At 42.8% G+C, this 19782-nt stretch overlaps 1 protein-coding gene across 2 annotated transcripts in view; it reads left to right on the top strand.

Moving 5' to 3' along the window:
* SMYD3 (SET and MYND domain containing 3) overlaps positions 1-17844 on the top strand; it is a 1191717-nt gene extending 1173873 nt beyond the window's left edge. For both annotated transcript variants that reach the window (XM_077283161.1, XM_077283160.1), the window contains one exon: positions 17587-17844. In XM_077283161.1, the coding sequence (XP_077139276.1) occupies positions 17587-17688 (102 nt within the window). In that variant the 3' untranslated portion in view covers positions 17689-17844. The remainder of the gene's footprint in view (positions 1-17586) is intronic.
* The last annotated feature ends 1938 nt before the right edge of the window (positions 17845-19782 follow it).

The raw sequence follows: 19782 nt of genomic DNA, 5'->3' as shown, positions 1-19782 counted from the left end.
CATTAAGGTTAATAAGGCCATTGAGAATTTCAGAAATTTGTGTGTGACCCCCACTGAGGGTCACACAGACAATTTAGTGTTTTCCATGAAAACTCATACTTTTATTAATCAAATGAGTTGCAAATGAATTGAAAATATAGTCCAGACATTTACAAGGTTCGAAAAAAAGATTTTTATTTGAAATAATAATTTTCTCTTTCAAACTTAGCTTTCGTCAAATAATGCTCCCTTTACAGCAATTACAACATTGCAGACCTTTGACATTCTAGCAGTTAATTTGCTGAGGTAATCTGGAGAAATTTCACCCCATGCTTCCAGAAGCCCTCCCATAAATTGGTTTGGCTTGATGGGCACTTTTTGCGTACCATACGGTCAAGCTGCTCCCACAACAGCTCAATGGGGTTGAGTTCTGGTGACTGCACTGGCCACTAGAATGCCAGCTGCCTGCTTCTTCCCTAAATAGTTCTTGCATAATTTGGAGGTGTGCTTTGGGTCATCGTCTTTTTGTAGGATGAAATTGGCTCCAATCAAGCGCTGTCCACAGCGCATGGCATGGCGTTGCAAAATGGAGTGATAGCCTTCCTTATTCAATATCCCTTTTACCTTGTACAAATCTCCCAGGTTACCAACACCAAAGCAACCCCAGACCATCACATTACCTCCACCATGCTTGACAGATGGCGTCAGGCACTCTTCCAGCATCTTTTCAGTTGTTCTGCATCTCACAAATGTTCTTCTATGTGATCCAAACACCTGAAACTTGGATTCGTCTTTCCATAACAATTTTTTCCAATCTTCCTCTGTCCAATGTCTGTGTTCTTTTGCCCATATTAATCTTTTCCTTTTATTAGCCAGTCGCATATTTGGCTTTTTCTTTGTCACTCTGCCCTGAAGGCCAGCATCCCGGAGTCGCCTCTTCACTGTAGAAGTTGACACTGGCATTTTGCGTGTACTATTTAATGAAGCTGCCAGTTGAGGACCTGTGAGGCGTCGATTTCTAAAACTACAGACTCTAATGTACTTATGTTGTTGCTCAGTGGTGCAGCGGGGCCTCCCACTTAACTTTCTACTCTGGTTAGAGCCCGTTTGTGCTCCCCTCTGAAAGGAGTATACACCATTGTAGGAAATTTTCAGTTTCTTGGCAATTTCATGCATGGAATAGCCTTCATTTCTAAGAACAAGAATAGATTGTCCAGTTTCATATGAAAGTTATTTTTTTCTGGCCATTTTGAGAGTTTAATGGAACCAACAAATGTAATGCTCCAGATTCTCAACGAGCTCAAATGAAGGTCAGGTTTATAGGTTGTCTAATCAGCCAAACTGTTTTCAGCTGTGCTAAAATACTTGCACAAGGGTTTTCAAGGGTATTCTAACCATCCATTAGCCTTCTTACACAGTTAGCAAGCACAAAGTACCATAAGAACACTAGAGTGATGGTTGTTGGAAATGGGCCTCTATACACCTATGAAGATATTGCATTACAAACCAGACGTTTGCAGCTAGAATAGTCATTTATCACATTAACAATGTATAGAGTGTATTTCTTAATCATTTAATGTTAGCTTCGTTGGAAAAAAACTGCTTTTCTTTCAAAAATAAGTAAATTTCTAAGTGACTCTAAACTTTTGAACGGTAGTGTGTGTGTGTGTATATATATATATATATATATATATATATATATATATATATATATATACATATATACACTGCTCAAAAAAAAGAGGGAACACTAAAATACCACATCCTAGATATTACTGAATTAAATATTTCAGTTGCAAATCTTTATTCATTACATAGTGGAATGTGTTGAGAACAATAAAACATAAAAATGATCAATGTAAATCAAAATGAATATCCCATGGAGGTCTGGATTTGGAATGATACTTAAAATCAAAGTGGAAAATCAAATTACAGGCTGATTCAACTTCAGTGGAAATGCCTCAAGACAAGGAAATGATATTCAGTTGTGTGTGTGTTGCCTCCATGTGCCTGTATGACCTCCCTACAATGCCTGGGCATGATCCTGATGAGGCAGGGGATGGTCTCCTGAGGGATCTCCTCCCAGACCTGGACTAAAGCATCCACCAACTCCTGGACTGTCTGTGGTGCAACGTGACGTTGGTGGATGGTGCGAGACATGATGTCTCTGATGTGTTCAATCGGATCCAGGTCTGGGCGGGCCAGTCCATAGCTTCAATGTCTTCATCTTACAGGAACTGCTGACACACTCCAGCCACATGACGTCTGGCATTGTCCTGCATTAGTCGGAACCCAGGGCCAACCGTGCCAGCATATGGTCTCACAAGGGGTCTGATGATCTCATCTCGGTACCTAATGGCAGTCAGGCTACCTCTGGTGAGCATATGGAGGGCTGTGTGGCCTTCCAAAGAAATGCCACCCCACACCATTACTGACCCACTGCCCAACCGGTCATGCTGAAGGATGTTGCAGGCAGCAGATCACTCTCCACGGCATCTCCAGATTCTGTCTCGTCTGTCACATGTTCTCAGTGTGAACCTGCTTTCATCTGTGAAGAGCGCAGGGCACGAGTGGCAAATTAGCAATCCTGGTGTTCTGTGGCAAATGCCATCTGTGGTCGTCAGGCACTCAGACCATCCTCATGAAGTCAGTTTCTAACCATTTGTGCAGACACATGCACATTTGTGGCCTGCTGGAGGTCATTTTGTAGGAGGGCTCTGGCAATGCTCCTCCTGTTCCTCCTTGCACAAAGGCTGAGGTAGCGGTCCTGCTGCTGGGTTGTTGCCCTTCTACGGCCCCCTCCACACCTCCTGGTGTACTGGCCTGTCTCCTGGTAGCGCCTTCAGCCTCTGGACTCTACGCTGACAGACACAGCAAACCTTGCCACAGCTCGCATTCATGTGCCATCCTGGATGAGCTGCACTACCTGAGCCACTTGTGTGGGTTGTAGACTCCATCTCATGCTACCATGAGTGTGAAAGCACAACTAACATTCAAAAGTGACAAAACATCAGCCAGAAAGCATTGGTACTGAGATGTGGTCTGTGGTCCCCACCTGCAGAACCACTCCTTTATTGAGTGTGTCTTGATAATTGGTAATAATTTCCATTTGTTGCCTATTCCATTTGCACAACAGCATGTGAAAGTGATTGTCAATCAGTGTTGCTTCCTAAGTTGACAGTCTGATTTCACAGAAGTTTGATTTACTTGGAGTTATATTCTGTTGTTTAAGTGTTCCCTTTATTTTTTGAACAGTGCATATATATATATATATATATATATATATATATATATATATATATATATATATATATACAGTACAGATGAAAAATTTGGACACAACTTCTCATTTAAAGATTTTGATTTTTCTGTATTTTCATGACTATGAAAATTGTAAATTCACGCTGAAGGCATCAAAACTATGAATTAACACATGTGGAATTATGTACTTAACAAAAAAGTGTGAAGCAACTGAAAATATGTCTTATATTCTAGGTTCTTCAAAGTAGCCACCTTTTGCTTTGATGACTGCTTTGCACACTCTTGGCATTCTCTTGATGAGCTTCAAGAGGTAGTCACCAGAAATGGTCTTCCAACAATCTTGAAGAAGTTCCCAGAGATGCTTAGCACTTGTTGGCCCTTTTGCCTTCACTCTGCGGTCCAGCTCACCCCAAACCATCTCGATTGGGTTCAGGTCTGGTGACTATGGAGGCCAGGTCATCTGGCGTAGCACCCCATCACTCTCCTTCTTGGTCAAATAGCCCTTACACAGCCTGGAGGTGTGTTTGGGGTCCTTGTCCTGTTGAAAAATATATGATGGTCCAACTAAACGCAAACCGGATGGAATAGCATGCCGCTGCAAGATGCTGCGGTAGCCATGCTGGTTCAGTATGCCTTCAATTTTGAATAAATCCCCAACAGTGTCACCAGCAAAGCACCCCCACACCATCACACCTCCTCCTCCATGCTTCACGGTGGGAACCAGGCATGTAGAGTCCATCCGTTCACCTTTTCTGGGTCGCACAAAGACACGGCGGTTGGAACCAAGGATCTCAAATTTGGACTCATCAGACCAAAGCACAGATTTCCACTGGTCTAATGTCCATTCCTTGTGTTCTTTAGCCCAAAGAAGTCTCTTCTGCTTGTTGCCTGTCCTTAGCAGTGGTTTCCTAGCAGCTATTTTACCATGAAGGCCTGCTGCACAAAGTCTCCTCTTAACAGTTGTTGTAGAGATGTGTCTGGTGCTAGAACTCTGTGTGGCATTGACCTGGTCTCTAATCTGGGCTGCTGTTAACCTGCGATTTCTGAGGCTGATGACTCGGATAAACTTATCCTCAGAAGCAGAGGTGACTCTTCCTTTCCTTTCCTGGGGCGGTCCTCATGTGAGCCAGTTTCTTTGTAGTGCTTGATGGTTTTTGCAACTGCACTTGGGGACACTTTCAAAGTTTTCCCAATTTTTTGGACTGACTGACCTTCATTTCTTAAAGTAATGATGGCCACTAGTTTTTCTTGACATAACTGCTTTTTTCTTGCCGTAATACAAATTCTAACAGTCTATTGAGTAGGACTATCAGCTGTGTATCCACCAGACTTCTGCTCAACACAACTGATGGTCCCAACCCCATTTATTAGGCAAGAAATCCCACTTATTAAACCTGACAGGGCACACCTGTGAAGTGAAAAACATTTCCGGTGACTACCTCTTGAAGCTCATCAAGATAATGCCAAGGGTGTGCAAAGCAGTCATCAAAGCAAAAGGTGGCTACTTTGAAGAACCTAGAATATAAGACATTTTTTCAGTTGTTTCACACTTTTTTGTTAAGTATATAATTCTACATGTGTTAGTTCATAGTTTTGATGCCTTCAGTGTGAATGTACAATTTTCATAGTCATGAAAATACAGAAAAATCTTTAAATGAGAAGATGTGTCCAATCTTTTGGTATGTCAGTGACGCACACACATATGTATATATCTTTATATTTCATAGAGAGATAGCAGAAAAGCCGGTAATTCATTCTGTGAAATACTTGCAGAAGCCGACAGGATAGGAGACATGGTTTACATACAGTAAACCATTGCACATTGCAGAACAGTTAGATTTATATATGTCAGTGACTAATACTGTTAGTATTATGTGTGTGTAAAATCTGGGACCTGTATGTATTTAATAAAAAAATGTATTCACGGAAAGAACTGGTATGGGCTCCCTCTCAATTTTCTGTGCCAGAGAGGGAAAGCCAGTGACTGAGGACAGATATTAATAGCCTAGAGACCACGGTTATTGCCCCCCTGGCTAATAACATCTGCCCCCAGCCACCCAAGAAAAGGCGTATCTGTAAGATGCGCCAATTCTGGCACTTAGCCTCTCTCTTCCCACTGCCCTGTAGTGGTGGCATATGGGGTAATAAGGGGTTAATGTCACCTTTGTATTGTAAGGTGACATTAAGCCCATTAGTAATGGAGAGGTGTCAATAAGACATTACTAATCCTAAAGTTTGTAAAGGGTTAAATAAACACACACACAGGCAGAATAAAGTATTTTAAGGGTACCGTTACACAAAACGATTTACCAACGATCACGACCAGCGATACGACCTGGCCGTGATCGTTGGTAAGTCGTTGTGTGGTCGCTGGAGAGCTGTCACACAGACAGCTCTCCAGCGACCAACGATGCCGAAGTCCCCGGATAACCAGGGTAAACATCGGGTTACTAAGCGCAGGGCCGCGCTTAGTAACCCGATGTTTACCCTGGTTACCAGCGTAAACGTAAAATTAAAAAACACATACTCACATTCCGGTGCCTGTGTCCGCTTCCCTGCACTCCTCCTGCATCCTGTGTAAGCGCCGGCCAAAGCAGAGCGGTGACGTCACCGCTGTGCTCTGCTTTCACTTTACGGCCGGCGCTCACAGTCAGTGCAGGGAAGCAGACGGCCAGGGACCTGATGGACACCGGAATGTAAGTATGTACTGTTTGGTTTTTTTTACATTTACGATGGTAACTAGGGTAAACATCGGGTTACTAAGCGCGGCCCTGCGCTTAGTAACCCGATGTTTACCCTGGTTACAAGCGAACGTTAGAGAGTAAGGGTACCGTCACACTCAGCAACTTTCCAACGATCACGACCAGCGATACGACCTGGCCGTGATCGTTGGAAAGTCCTTGTGTGGTCGCTGGGGAGCTGTCACACAGACAGCTCTCCAGCGACCAACGATGCCGAAGTCCCCGGGTAACCAGGGTAAACATCGGGTTACTAAGCGCAGGGCCGCGCTTAGTAACCCGATGTTTACCCTGGTTACCATTGTAAATGTAAAAAAAAAAACCACATACTCACATTCCGGTGCCTGTCAGGTCCCCGGGCGTCCGCTTCCCTGCACTCCTCCTGCATCCTGTGTAAGCGCGGCCGTAAAGCAGAGCGGTGACATCACCGCTGTGCTCTGATGTACGGCCAGCCGGCGCTGACACAGGATGCAGGAGGAGTGCAGGGAAGCGGATGCCCGGGGACGTGACAGGCACCGGAATGTAAGTATGTAGTGTTTTTTTTTTTTTACATTTACAATGGTAACCAGGGTAAACATCGGGTTACTAAGCGCGGCCCTGCGCTTAGTAACCCGATATTTACCCTGGTTACCAGTGAAGACATCGCTGCATCGGCGTCACACACGCCGATGCAGCGATGTTAGCGGGTGATCCAGCGCCGAAATAAAGTTTCAAACGATCTGCTACGACGTACGATTCTCAGCGGGGTCCCTGATCGCCGCTGCGTGTCAGACACAGTGATATCGTATGGATATCGCTGGAACGTCACGGATCGTGCCGTCGTAGCGATCAAAGTGCCAATGTGAGACGGTACCCTAATGAAATGAAAGACAACACAGTTTTGCCATCTTTATTATTCTGCCACTCCAAACGATGCCCTCGATCTCCTGTAATAAATAAAAAAATAAAAAAACAACATTATACCCATACCTGTCCGGTGTACAGTCAGTCCCATGGCGTACTCCATGTCTGGGGTATATACAGTTTACAACCTGGAGCGGTGCTAATGCGACCACCCCCGGCTGTAAACTACTGGGGAATGAATAAAATGCTGGGAGCGAAGCTTCAGTGACTAGCGGTGACGTCACTGAAGCTGCTCTCCTTCAGAGCATGAACTCAGATGAACTCTTGAGCATGGGAAAATCAGCTGGCGTCAAAATCGGACCAATTTTTTATACGGTAAGTCCTTAGCGATGAGTACATACATATTACCAAATTACCCAAAGGGTAAATGAATCATAATTAAGGGATCTATTAAAACATGACTTTTCTGAAATATTCGATCTTTAAAACCCATATGGTTCATTAGACAATCTAAATCTATTTCTGAATTTCAATCTCTAGGATTTATATGTTTCACAGAACAATCTGATTATTTTGCTATACTATCTTCCCTATGTTGCAGTTCCTAGGCTAATTTATCAGGCAGATTGTTCACTATGATGCACACAGACTCCTTGTTGCTCACTAAAACATTCATATAGCCACCCCAACAAGTTTCGCCATTACTATCTTCCGCTGCGGACTAAAGCTATAATGCTGTGGAATTTTAATAATAGTTCAAGATCCACTGATGTCTTGGAAACAGAAAACTCACAAGGTGAGAGCCGGTCAGACACTAAAAGAGTGGTTTTAAACCCCTACACCTAAATCATGAGTAAATACGAGATTAAACACACCCAAGCAATAACAGAGACACAATGCCTATCTGGTGGACAATTATCATGTTTTGATACATCCAATAATTAGGGTTCATTAACCCTTTGGGAATTTAGTAATACATTTTTAAAATGGGGTCGCTTTTGGGTATTTTCTGTTACATAGACCCCCCTAAATGTGATATAGTCTCTAAAAAAACGGTTTTGTAAATTTTGTTAAAAAAATGAGAAACCACTGGTCAGTTTTAAACCTAACTTCCTTACAAAATAAGTTTAAAAAATGATGCAAATGTAAAGTAGACATGTGAGAAATGCTATTTATTAACTATTTTGTGTGGTCTAACTATTTGATTTAAGGGCATAAAAATTTAAAGTTTGAAAATTGTGAAATTTTCGAATTTTTTGTCAAAGTTTCTATATTTTCATAAATATCTGCAAATCATATCAACCTAAATTTACCACTAACATGAAGTATAATATGTCTTGAAATAACATTCTCAGAGTAACTGGGATCCGTTGATCCGTCCCAGAGTTATTCCCTCATAAAGTGACACAGATTAAAAAAAAATGGCCTAGTCATGAAGGTCAAAATTGGCTCCGTCACTAAGGGGTTAAGATTTCTGATAACATCCTCATAGCCTTATGCCTCCTGCACTGAACTTTATAGTTGGCACAATGCAGTCAGTAACATAACTATAGTCTTATGGCCTCAAGTGGCAATGCAAGCATCTATGTTCGCCCACTGTAAAAAAAAATATACAAATACCGTATATACTTGAGTATAAGCCGACCCGAGTATAAGCCGACCCCCCTAATTTTGCAACAAAAAACTGGGAAAACTTATTGACTCGAGTATAAGCCTAGGGTGGAAAATGCAGCAGCTACCAGTAAATGTCAAAATTAAAAATAGATACCAATAAAAGTAAAATTAATTGAGACATCAGTAGGTTAAGTGTTTTTGAATATCCATATTGAATCAGGAGCCCCATATAATGCTCCATACTAGAGTTGAGCGACTTTTACTTTTTTAGGATCGAGTCGGGTTTTGTGAAACCCGACTTTCTCAAAAGTCGGATCTTGTGAAATCAGCCGATTATTGCGAAAAGTCAGGGATCCGACTGAAACACGAAACCCAATGCAAGTCAATGGGGATATATCTCTCTCTCTCTCTCTCTCTCTCTCTCTCTCACCTCGGACAGTGTAAATCGCTACATCCAAAATGGTAAGATGGCGGTTATACCCCCCACCCCCTGTGACGCCGCAGAAAGCAAGACGACACCTATGTCATCACGCTGCCCACACTCCTTCATTGGCTGAAAAATGGCGGTTAACCCCTTCACCCCCAAGGGTGGTTTGCACGTTAATGACCGGGCCAATTTTTACAATTCTGACCACTGTCCCTTTATGAGGTTATAACTCTGGAACGCTTCAACGGATCTTGGCGATTCTGACATTGTTTTCTCGTGACATATTGTACTTCATGATAGTGGTAAAATTTCTTCGATATAACTTGCGTTTATTTGTGAAAAAAACGAATATTTGGCGAAAGTTTTGAAAATTTCGCAATTTTCCAACTTTGAATTTTTATGCCCTTAAATCACAGACATATGTCACACAAAATACTTAATAAATAACATTTCCCACATGTCTACTTTACATCAGCACAATTTTGGAACCAAAATTTTTTTTTGTGACGGAGTTATAAGGGTTAAAAGTTGACCAGCAATTTCTCATTTTTACAACACCATTTTTTTTAGGGACCACATCTCATTTGAAGTCATTTTGACGGGTCTATATGATAGAAAATACCCAAGTGTGACACCATTCTAAAAACTGCACCCCTCAAGGTACTCAAAACCACTTTCAAGAAGTTTATTAACCCTTCAGGTGTTTCACAGGAATTTTTGGAATGTTTAAATAAAAATAGACATTTAACTTTTTTTCACACAAAATTTGTTTCAGCTCCAATTTGTTTTATTTTACCAAGGGTAACAGGAGAAAATAGACCCCAAAATTTGTTGTACAATTCATCCTGAGTACGCTGATACCCCATATGTGGGTGTAAACCATTGTTTGGGCGCAGGGCAGAGCTCGGAAGGAAAGGAGCGCCATTTGACTTTTCAATGCAAAATTGACTGGAATTGAGATGGGACGCCATGTTGCATTTGGAGAGCCCCTGATGTGCCTAAACATTGAAACCCCCCACAAGTGACACCATTTTGGAAAGTAGACCCCCTAAGGATCTTATCTAGATGTGTGGTGAGCACTTTGACCCAACAAGTGCTTCACAGAAGTTTATAATGCAGAGCTGTAAAAATAAAAAATCATATTTTTTCACAAAAATGATCTTTTCGCCCCCAATTTTTTATTTTCCCAAGGGTAAGAGAAGAAATTGGACCCCAAAAATTGTTGTGCAATTTGTCCTGAGTACGCTGATACCCCATATGTGGGTGTAAACCATTGTTTGGGCGCAGGGCAGAGCTCGGAAGGGAAGGAGCGCCATTTGACTTTTCAATGCAAAATTGACTGGAATTGAGATGGGACGCCATGTTGCGTTTGGAGAGCCCCTGATGTGCCTAAACATTGAAACCCCCCACAAGTGACACCATTTTGGAAAGTAGACCCCTTAAGGAACTTATCTAGATGTGTTTTGATAGCTTTGAACCCCCAAGTGTTTCACTACAGTTTATAACGCAGAGCCGTGAAAATAAAAATTCCTTTTTTTTTTTCACAAAAATGATTTTTAGCCCCCAGTTTTGTATTTTCACAAGGGTATCAGGATAAATTGGACCCCAAACTTTGTTGTCCAATTTGTCCTGAGTACGCTGATACCCCATATGTGGGGGGGAACCACTGTTTGGGTGCATGACAGAGCTCGGAAGGGAAGGAGCGTCATTTGGAATGCAGACTAAAATGGATTGGTCTGCAGGCGTCACGTTGAATTTGCAGAGCCCCTGATGTACCCAAACAGTACAAACCCCCCACAAGTGACCCCATATTGGAAACTAGACCCCCCAAGGAACTTATCTAGATGTGTTGTGAGAACTTTGAACCCCCAAGTGTTTCACTACAGTTTACAACGCAGAGCCGTGAAAATAAAAAATCTTTTTTTTCCCACAAAACTTATTTTTTGGCCCCCAGTTTTGTATTTTCCCAAGGGTAGCAGGAGAAATTGGACCCCAAAAGATGATGTCCAATTTGTCCTGAGTACGCTGATACCCAATATGTTGGGGTAAACCCCTGTTTGGGCACACGGGAGAGCTCTGAAGGGAAGGAGCACTGTTTTCCTTTTTCAACGCAGAATTGGCTGGAATTCAGATCGGATGCCATGTCCCGTTTGGAGAGCCCCTGATGTGCCTAAACAGTGGAAACCCCCCAATTATAACTGAAACCCTAATCCAAACACATCCCTAACCCTAATCCCAACGGTAACCCTAACCACTCCTCTAACCCAGACACACCCAACCCTATTCCCAACCGTAAATGTAATCCAAACCCTAACCCTATCTTTAGCCCCAACCCTAACTGTAGCTCCAACCCTAACCCTAGCCCTAACCCTAGCAATAACCCTAGCCCTATCACTAGCCCTAACACTAGCCGTAACACTAGCCCTAACCCTAGCCCTAACCCTAGCCCTAACTCTATCCCCAACCCTAGCCCTAACCCTAGCCCTAACCCTAGCCCCAACCCTAGCCCTAACCCTAGTCCTAACCCTTGCCCTAACCCTAACCCTAGCCCTAACTCTAGTCCTAACTCTAGCCCCAACCCTAGCCCCAACCCTAGCCCTAACCCTTGCCCTAACCCTAACCCTAGCCCTAACTCTAGTCCTAACTCTAGCCCTAACCCTAGCCCCAACCCTAGCCCTAACCCTAGCCCTAACCCTTGCCCTAACCCTAACCCTAATGGGAAAATGGAAATAAATACATTTTTTAATTTTTTTATTTTTCCCTAACTAAGGGGGTGATGAAGGGGGGTTTGATTTACTTTTATAGCGGGTTTTTATGATTGGCAGCCGTCACACACTGAAAGACGCTTTTCATTGCAAAAAATATTTTTTGCGTTACCACATTTTGAGAGCTGTAATTTTTCCATATTTGAGTCCACAGAGTTATGTGAGATCTTGTTTTTTGCGGGACGCGTTGACGTTTTTATTGGTAACATTTTCGGACACGTGACATTTTTTGATCGCTTTTTATTCCGATTTTTGTGAGGCAGAGTGATCAAGAACCAGCTATTCATGAATTTCTTTTGGGGGAGGCGTTTATACCATTCCGCGTTTGGTAAAATTGATAAAGCAGTTTTATTCGTCGGGTCAGTACGATTACAGCGATATCTCATTTATATCATTTTTTTATGTTTTGGCGCTTTTATACGATAAAAACTATTTTATAGAAAAAATAATTATTTTGGTATCGCTTTATTCTCAGGACTATAACTTTTTTAATTTTTTGCTGATGATGCTGTATGGCGGCTCGTTTTTTTGCGGGACAAGATGACGTTTTCAGCGGTACCATGGTTATTTATATCAGTCTTTTTGATCGCGTGTTATTCCACTTTTTGTTCGGCGGTATGGTAATAAAGCGTTGTTTTTTGCCTCGTTTTTTTTTTTTCTTCTTACGGTGTTTACTGAAGGGGTTAACTAGTGGGGCAGTTTTATAGGTGGGGTCGTTACGGACGCGGCGATACTAAACATGTGTACTTTTATTGTTTTTTTTATTTTATTTAGCTAAAGAAATGTATTTATGGGAATAATTTTTTTTTTTTTTTCTTTATTTAGGATATTTTTTTTATTTTTTTTTTTACACACATGTGGGGAATTTTTTTTTTACTTTTTTACTTTGTCCCAGGGGGGGACATCACAGATCATTGATCTGGCAGTGTGCACAGCACTCTGCCAGATCTGCGATCTGCTGTGCAGGGCTGCAGGCTTACCAAGTGTCTGCTCTGAGCAGGCACTCGGTAAGCCACCTCCCTCCCTGCAGGACCCGGATGCCGCGGCCATCTTGGATCCGGGACCTGCGGCGAGGAGGGAGGTAGGAGACCCTCAGAGCAACGCGATCACATCGCGTTGCTCCGGGGGTCTCAGGGAAGCCCGCAGGGAGCCCTCTCCCTGCGTGATGCTTCCCTATACCGCCGGTACACCGCGATCATGTTTGATCGCGGTGTGCCGGGGGTTAATGTGCCGGGGGCGGTCCGTGACCGCTCCTGGCACATAGTGCCGGATGTCAGCTGCGATAGTCAGCTGACACCCGGCCGCGATCGGCCGCGCTCCCCCCGTGAGCGCGGCCGATCGGCTATGACGTACTATCCCGTCGAGGGTCAGATAGGCCCAGGTCACCTCGACGGGATAGTACGTCTAAGGTCACAGAGGGTTTAAAGCGTCATATGAAACGCGACTGGGATCGGCTCGGGTTTCACGAAACCCGACTTTGCCGAAAGTCGTCGACTTATGAAATTGACCGATCTGTTTCGCTCAACCCTACTCCATACAGTTCATGATGGGCCCCATAAGATGCTCCATACAAAATACACCCCATATAATGCTCCATAAAATTTATGATGGGCCCCATAAGATGCTCCATATTAAAATATGCCCCATATAATGCTGCACAAATGCAGATTATGGCCCCATAAGATGCTCCATATGGATATTTGGCCCATATAATGCTGCACAAATGCTGATAATGGCCCCTTAAGATGCTCCATATAAAAATGTGCCACATATAATGCTCCATACAGTTCATTATGGCCCCATAAGATGCTCCATATAAAAATGTGCCACATATAATGCTCCATACAGTTCATTATGGCCCCATAGATGTTCCATATAACAAAGTGCCACATGTAATGCTCCATGCAGTTCATTATGGCCCCATAGATGCTCCATATAACAATGTGCCACATGTAATGCTCCATGCAGTTCATTATGGCCCCATAGATGCTCCATATAACAATGTGCCACATGTAATGCTCCATGCAGTTCATTGTGGCCCCATAGATGCTCCATATAGCAATGTGCCACATATAATGCTCCATACAGTTCATTATGGCCCCATAGATGCTCCATATAACAATGTGCCGCATATAATGCTCCATATAGTTCATTATGGCCCCATAGATGCTCCATATAACAATGCCACATATAATGCTCCATGCAGTTCACTATGGCCCCATAAGATGCTCCATATTACAATGTGCCACATATAATGCTCCATACAGTTCCTTATGGTCCCATAGAATGCTCCATATAACAATGTGCCACATGTAATGCTCCATACAGTTCATTATGGCCCCATAGATGCTCCATATAACAATGTGCCACATGTAATGCTCCATGCAGTTCATTATGGCCTCATAGATGCTCCATATAACAATGTGCCACATGCCACATATACTGCTCCATGCAGTTCATTATGGCCCCATAGATGCTCCATATAACAATGTGCCACATATAATGCTGCTGCTGCAATAAAATAAAAATGATATACTCACCTCTCGTAGCTGCCCGCTGCTCCTCAGCATCCCGTCTCTCCGCAGTGACTGTTCAGGCAGAGGGCGTCGCGCACACTGATACGTCATCGCGCCCTCTGACCTGAACAGTCACAGCAAGAGGACGTGGAAGACGGAGCATCGGTGGAATGCAGACAGGTGAATATGAAATACTCACCTGCTCCCAGCACGGTCCCCGGCAGCTCTTCCTCTGTTCAGCGGTCACTGGTATTGCTCATTACAGTAATGAATATGTGGCTCCACCCCTATGGGAGTGGAGTCCATATTCATTACTTTAATGAGCGGTACCACGTGATCGCTGAACAGGGGAAGAAGCTGCCGGTGCCGGAGACCATGGGACATGCAGGGACTGCGTCAGGAGCGTTGGGAGCAGGTGAGTATGTGACCATCGTTGCTCCCCCTCACCCGCCGACCCCCTTGCCGACCATGACTCGAGTATAAGCCGAGAGGGCACTTTCAGCCATCTTTTTGGGCTGAAAATCTCGGCTTGTACTCGAGTGTATACGGTATGATACATAAATATCTCAGTAAATGTAGCAACAAGTCGATTTTCTAGGAAATACTTCTAAATAATAGTCATATAATGTTAGGTGTCGAGTTCCCGCCGCTGCACAGGGGGAATCTCTAACCATGTCCTCTGCGGTCTCCCATTCTTCCCCAGCCGCAGAGGAGCCTGATCAGCAGAGACGTCTGTCCCAGCATCTTGCTCAAACTGATGCTGAGCGTCTGGTTACTGCTGCCGTCCCAGGTCCAGCTATTGTAACCAACATTAATCAGCGACTCTCCAGGGACTAAGTCTTGCTTTTTGTCAACTGAGCATGCCCGTGGGATGACCTCTCATTGGAGGTCGGGGGTCACATGCTCAGGTCCTGAAGCGGTCTTGATGGGACCACGGAGAAGGTGCCGGAAGGACGCAGCTATAAAAGGTTTGCATGGCTGCTCGGCCATGCGCTAGTATAAATCTAGAAGTGTGGATGTGTGTATGCAATCTGATGAAAGCTCCTAAATGATCCCCTTCCCTAGCGTTGCTGACTGAGTGTGGGTGACTGGAGCTAACTAGCACCAGATTGTGCCATCCAGCACAAGGCACGACAGTACTGCATCTATAGCAGCATCTGTCAGAGCGGCGCCGTGTGCAAATAGTGCGCTTGCCTGGCCCAAGCTTAGGGTGGTTAGTGGCGTCTGCCAGAGCGGCTCTGTACGCACATAGTGCGGTAAATCTTTTGTTAGTTTTCCCTGGCACCGCAGTTGCGGCGCTGAACACTAGTGGGTCTAGAGGAACTATAACACCGTGTCCTTGGGGCAGAGTCCTGTGACCAAAACACTAGCGTTCACTCTGCGGTATTGCGGTCCTGTGACGCAACAGGGTTCGCCCCCTACATATCGGGTGAAGTTAACCCGCGTGTGTTTGTTATACCACCATATACTGTCTGTCATTACTAAGCAGCAGGTGTCATCTCTTCACGGTGGACCCTGGGCTGCGAACGCGCCTTATATCCTCTTTAATATTTCTTGGTGCATTCTGCCAGGCCCTAACATTTAGTTACCAAATAACAAATATTATCACTATCCTGTTACTAAACAAACTAGAACAATACAAATAGTACCACATATAAGGGGCAAATTACAGTAGTACTCTTTGTGTCCTCCCCAATGCAGTATAAATGTCACCATCTGTTCTCCATAGAATATTAATGCTTATGACTTCTTTGCTAGCCCACGTACATTAGTAAACTTCACCCACAGCAGAGAGATAATAAAGTCAGTAATGTCACTGTACATAAACACCGTATTGGCATAATAAACGTAGGGGTAGTAAATAGAGATGAGCAAATCTGTTTGAGTCCCTACTTATTCGGCAAGCTATAGCGCTGGGGAGCCTGTGTGTTGTGACTGTCACACAGCCGCCACACATGCAGCTGCGGCACTGGACACCTGATTATCGGGAGCCCTCCAGGTATGCGGGTTCCCGATACAGCTATTCGGTAAGCGCTCTAAAAAAAAATTAAGCTCTAATATTGTTATATCGATAGAAAAAAGGAAAAAGAAAGGGAAAAATAAAGCCGCAAAAATGAAACTTGCCCATGGCTGGAAGAGGTAAAACCACTCCGTTTGATGCTTGGCATCATGCTTGGTAGTGTAAAGCTTGCATTCATCTGCTTTGTGATGGAGGACAATGTCATAAAGCTCCCAACACTCATTTCTTTGGGTGCTGATATTTATGCCAGAGAAGGTTTCGAACTCTGCAGTGCTCTGCCAACTTTGATCTTGTGTTTTTGTTGTTCCTCAACATTTCCACTGTCAGTAATACCACTCATAGTCCATGTAATATTTAAGAAAGAGGGAATTAATTACATGATTTGTTACAGTGGTGGCTCACATTGACCTCACTCAATTTCAGTGAGCTCTTTCTGTGACCCATTCTCTCACAAATGTCTGTGAAGGCAGAATATTTAGGGGCTGGATTTTATACACCTGTGGTAATAGCACTCAATTGAATGCCTGAATAAAATTTTTATCAAAGTATTCAAGGTGAGAGCTGCTATGCCACTTCTCATGGTATTTGGCAGTAATTATGGGGTGCCCATTGCTTAGTATGGCAGGCGGTGGCCTTCTGAAGGGCCCTATGACTGCCATATAAGATCTCCTATGAATACCTACTTGAGATTGGACTTTATAGCAGGTTATCTTTTTTACAATACATTGCAATTCTATTACATAGACGATGAAGAGATCGCAGGGGACAAATTAAAAAACGAGAAAAAAATGTTCGAAGATATTTAAAAAAAATGTGGGTCAAACATAAAAAAAACATTATGTCTATTGGAAGGAAAAGAGAAACCAAAAACATGAAAATGAAAATCGCCCGGATCGTAAAGGAAATTTGCTTTCCCATCTGAGGTTCACATGCTATGTTGGTAAAGAGATTCCAGCGATGTGTAATTTACTGGGCTGCTTGTTGCAGTTTTGATAAAATCAGATCTAGCAGTTCTCTGAATGCAGAGCTCTGTATAACTCCACCCACACCACTGATTGGCCCCTTTCTGTGTGCACTGTGCATAGTCCGAAAGCTGCCAATCAGTGGTGAGGGTGAGATTATACAAAGCTCATGAATATGGGGAACTACATAATAGCATGTTTACTAGTCCTTTCTAGAATCAGAGTCTCTGTCACTAGGTTTTTGCTACCCCATCTGAGAACAGTTTAATGTATGGCCAAACTCTGTTTAAGGAGTCAAGCGTGGTGTCCAAATACTTTTGTGCCTATAATGTACTTATAGAAAGTGTGTATTTGTATGACACTAGGCTACCTTGAGTCTTGAAATGGCAATATCACATTAGAACTATTTAATATTAATATCTCTTCTTTTACACTTTTTTATCATTCTTCATTTTTTTCAGGCCTTTCAAATCATGAAAGTTACGCATGGAAGAGACCATTGTCTGACACAGGAGCTGATGGAGCTGTTAGGAGAATGTGAGATGGGAATGGAAGCAATATAGAGAAAACCCAACTTCACCCTGTACTAAACAGTATTCACTGTTGTTCTCTTTATCAGGTTATATTACAATAAGTCTACACTGTAACATTAAACAAATGTACCAAAATATCATCTTTGTCATCAATATGTTATGAATAAAAGTATTATATTTCAGCCCAATTTTTTGTGAAGGATTGCGTATCTTATGTCAATCTAAAACTGCCAGCCAAATCAGCGTATGAGGATAATAATGAATCTGTGATTGGCCAGACCTGGAAAACAGACAGGGTTGCTGACTGAGGAGGTAATGTCAAAAGGAGGAGGGTGTTGGACTCGGCACTGGTGATGTATAGTGCAGGTATATGATCCTCTAGGTTAGAATCTGCTTGCTCTGCAGTCAGTCATGGAGTATGTGATGCTGCTTAACAGTGCCTAGTCATGGTGGTGATGATGTGATGCTGCTTAACAGTGCCTAGTCATGGTGGTGATGAGTCCTACATGTGGGCATCTCATTTGTGGGAGATAATTCTTTGCCAAACTGCAGACTTTGCAAGAGGAACATAAGCTGTTGACGTCTCAGCTCATATAGACTAGGAACCATGGCGTCTTGTCAGCACATGAAGCGACATCATCTGCTTATTTGAGAAAGGCAAACTAGTCAGCTCAGCAATCAAAGCAAGTCTCCAGCTGTCTTCCAACTGTTTCTTCTCATGCTCATCTTTTCATCAGATAGGCTGCACCCTCAAGTAATACCTGGTTGGTGTCATCATCACCATCACTGAATGCCCTTACTGGTTTGACCCTTCGACTACCTGATTTCTTTTTGCCTTTTCAATTGAATTGACCTCCTTATGAATCTGACTAGACTTTCTCTGTCTATGCATTTGGATACGATTTTGTCCCTTCTTCTCTGGTACTCAGCTCATGTTTTTTTTTCTCCTAAACTCACTCCCCTGGACAGCAACTACTCCACATTTCCAACCTAATGGTTCTTGCAGCAAAGTCCGTATCCCTGTTTGAGTTTAAAGGGTGAAAACTAGGAAGCTCCTGGATCCTGCTAAGTGGAGTGACTTTTGCCATGGAAATCCACTTTTCCTTGACGAATATTAGAGGAAGTTTTATAGATTTTATAGCTTCTGACCTCAATGATATGTAAGTCAAAAACATGTTTTCCATTCTCGCCATTAATTACAGATTAATCCTTTAATGACATAGGAAGTTTTCCTTTTTTGTGATTTTTTGTTTTCCTGCACTTGTTTCAAGAGTCATACCTTTTTTATTTTTCTGTCGACATATACGAGGTCTTGTTTTTTGCGGGACAATTGTAGTTGTCATTGACATTTTACCATACAGAGTTTAAAAAATTCCAAGTGCAGTGAAATTGCAAACCTACGCTACAATTCCGCTATTGCTTTTTTTTTTATTATTTTGTTTTTATGCATTTACTGTCTGGTAGAAGTGACTGTACAAAATGATTTTCCAGATTTTGGCGATACAAAAGTTGTTCTGTTTTTTTTAGTGGTGAAAATAATTCTGGAATACGCAGTAATCTGCTGTGTCCCTATCTTCGAGGCAGGCTCACAAGATGAGCACATGGTCAGTGTTCATAGGATATTGTGATTTTTGCTATGCATAGTAGGGCTGAAGTCCTGCTATGTGTAGCACAAACGATGAAATCCAATAAAAGGTGATCAAAAGATCGTATCTACCCCAAAGTTGTATCAATAAAAATGTCAGCTCAGGACACAAAAAATAAGCCATCACCCAGCCCCAGATCTCAAAAAATAAAAACGCTAAGCGTCTCATAAAATGGGGATATAAGCTAAATTATTGTTTTTACAAATTTCTGAATTTTTCTTCAACACTTAAATGAAAAAAAACTGTACCGCTTTTCTATCTGCATACCCGTACGTCAGTTTTACCATATATTCAACATGGTAAATAAAAAACCAAAATACCATTGTGGAATTGAACTTGTTTGCTATTTCACCACACTTGGATTTTTTTTTCCCAATTTCCAGTACACCATGTGGCATTAAAAAATACAACTTGTCCTGCAAAAAGCAAGCCCTCATATGGCTATATGGCTGGAAAAATAAAAAAAGGTATGGAGCTT

The sequence above is a fragment of the Ranitomeya variabilis genome, chromosome 2 (assembly GCF_051348905.1).
Source record: "Ranitomeya variabilis isolate aRanVar5 chromosome 2, aRanVar5.hap1, whole genome shotgun sequence".
NCBI lineage: Eukaryota > Metazoa > Chordata > Amphibia > Anura > Dendrobatidae > Ranitomeya > Ranitomeya variabilis.
The sequence above is the reverse complement of the archived record's forward strand: the minus strand, read 5'-3'. Positions and strand labels throughout refer to the sequence as shown.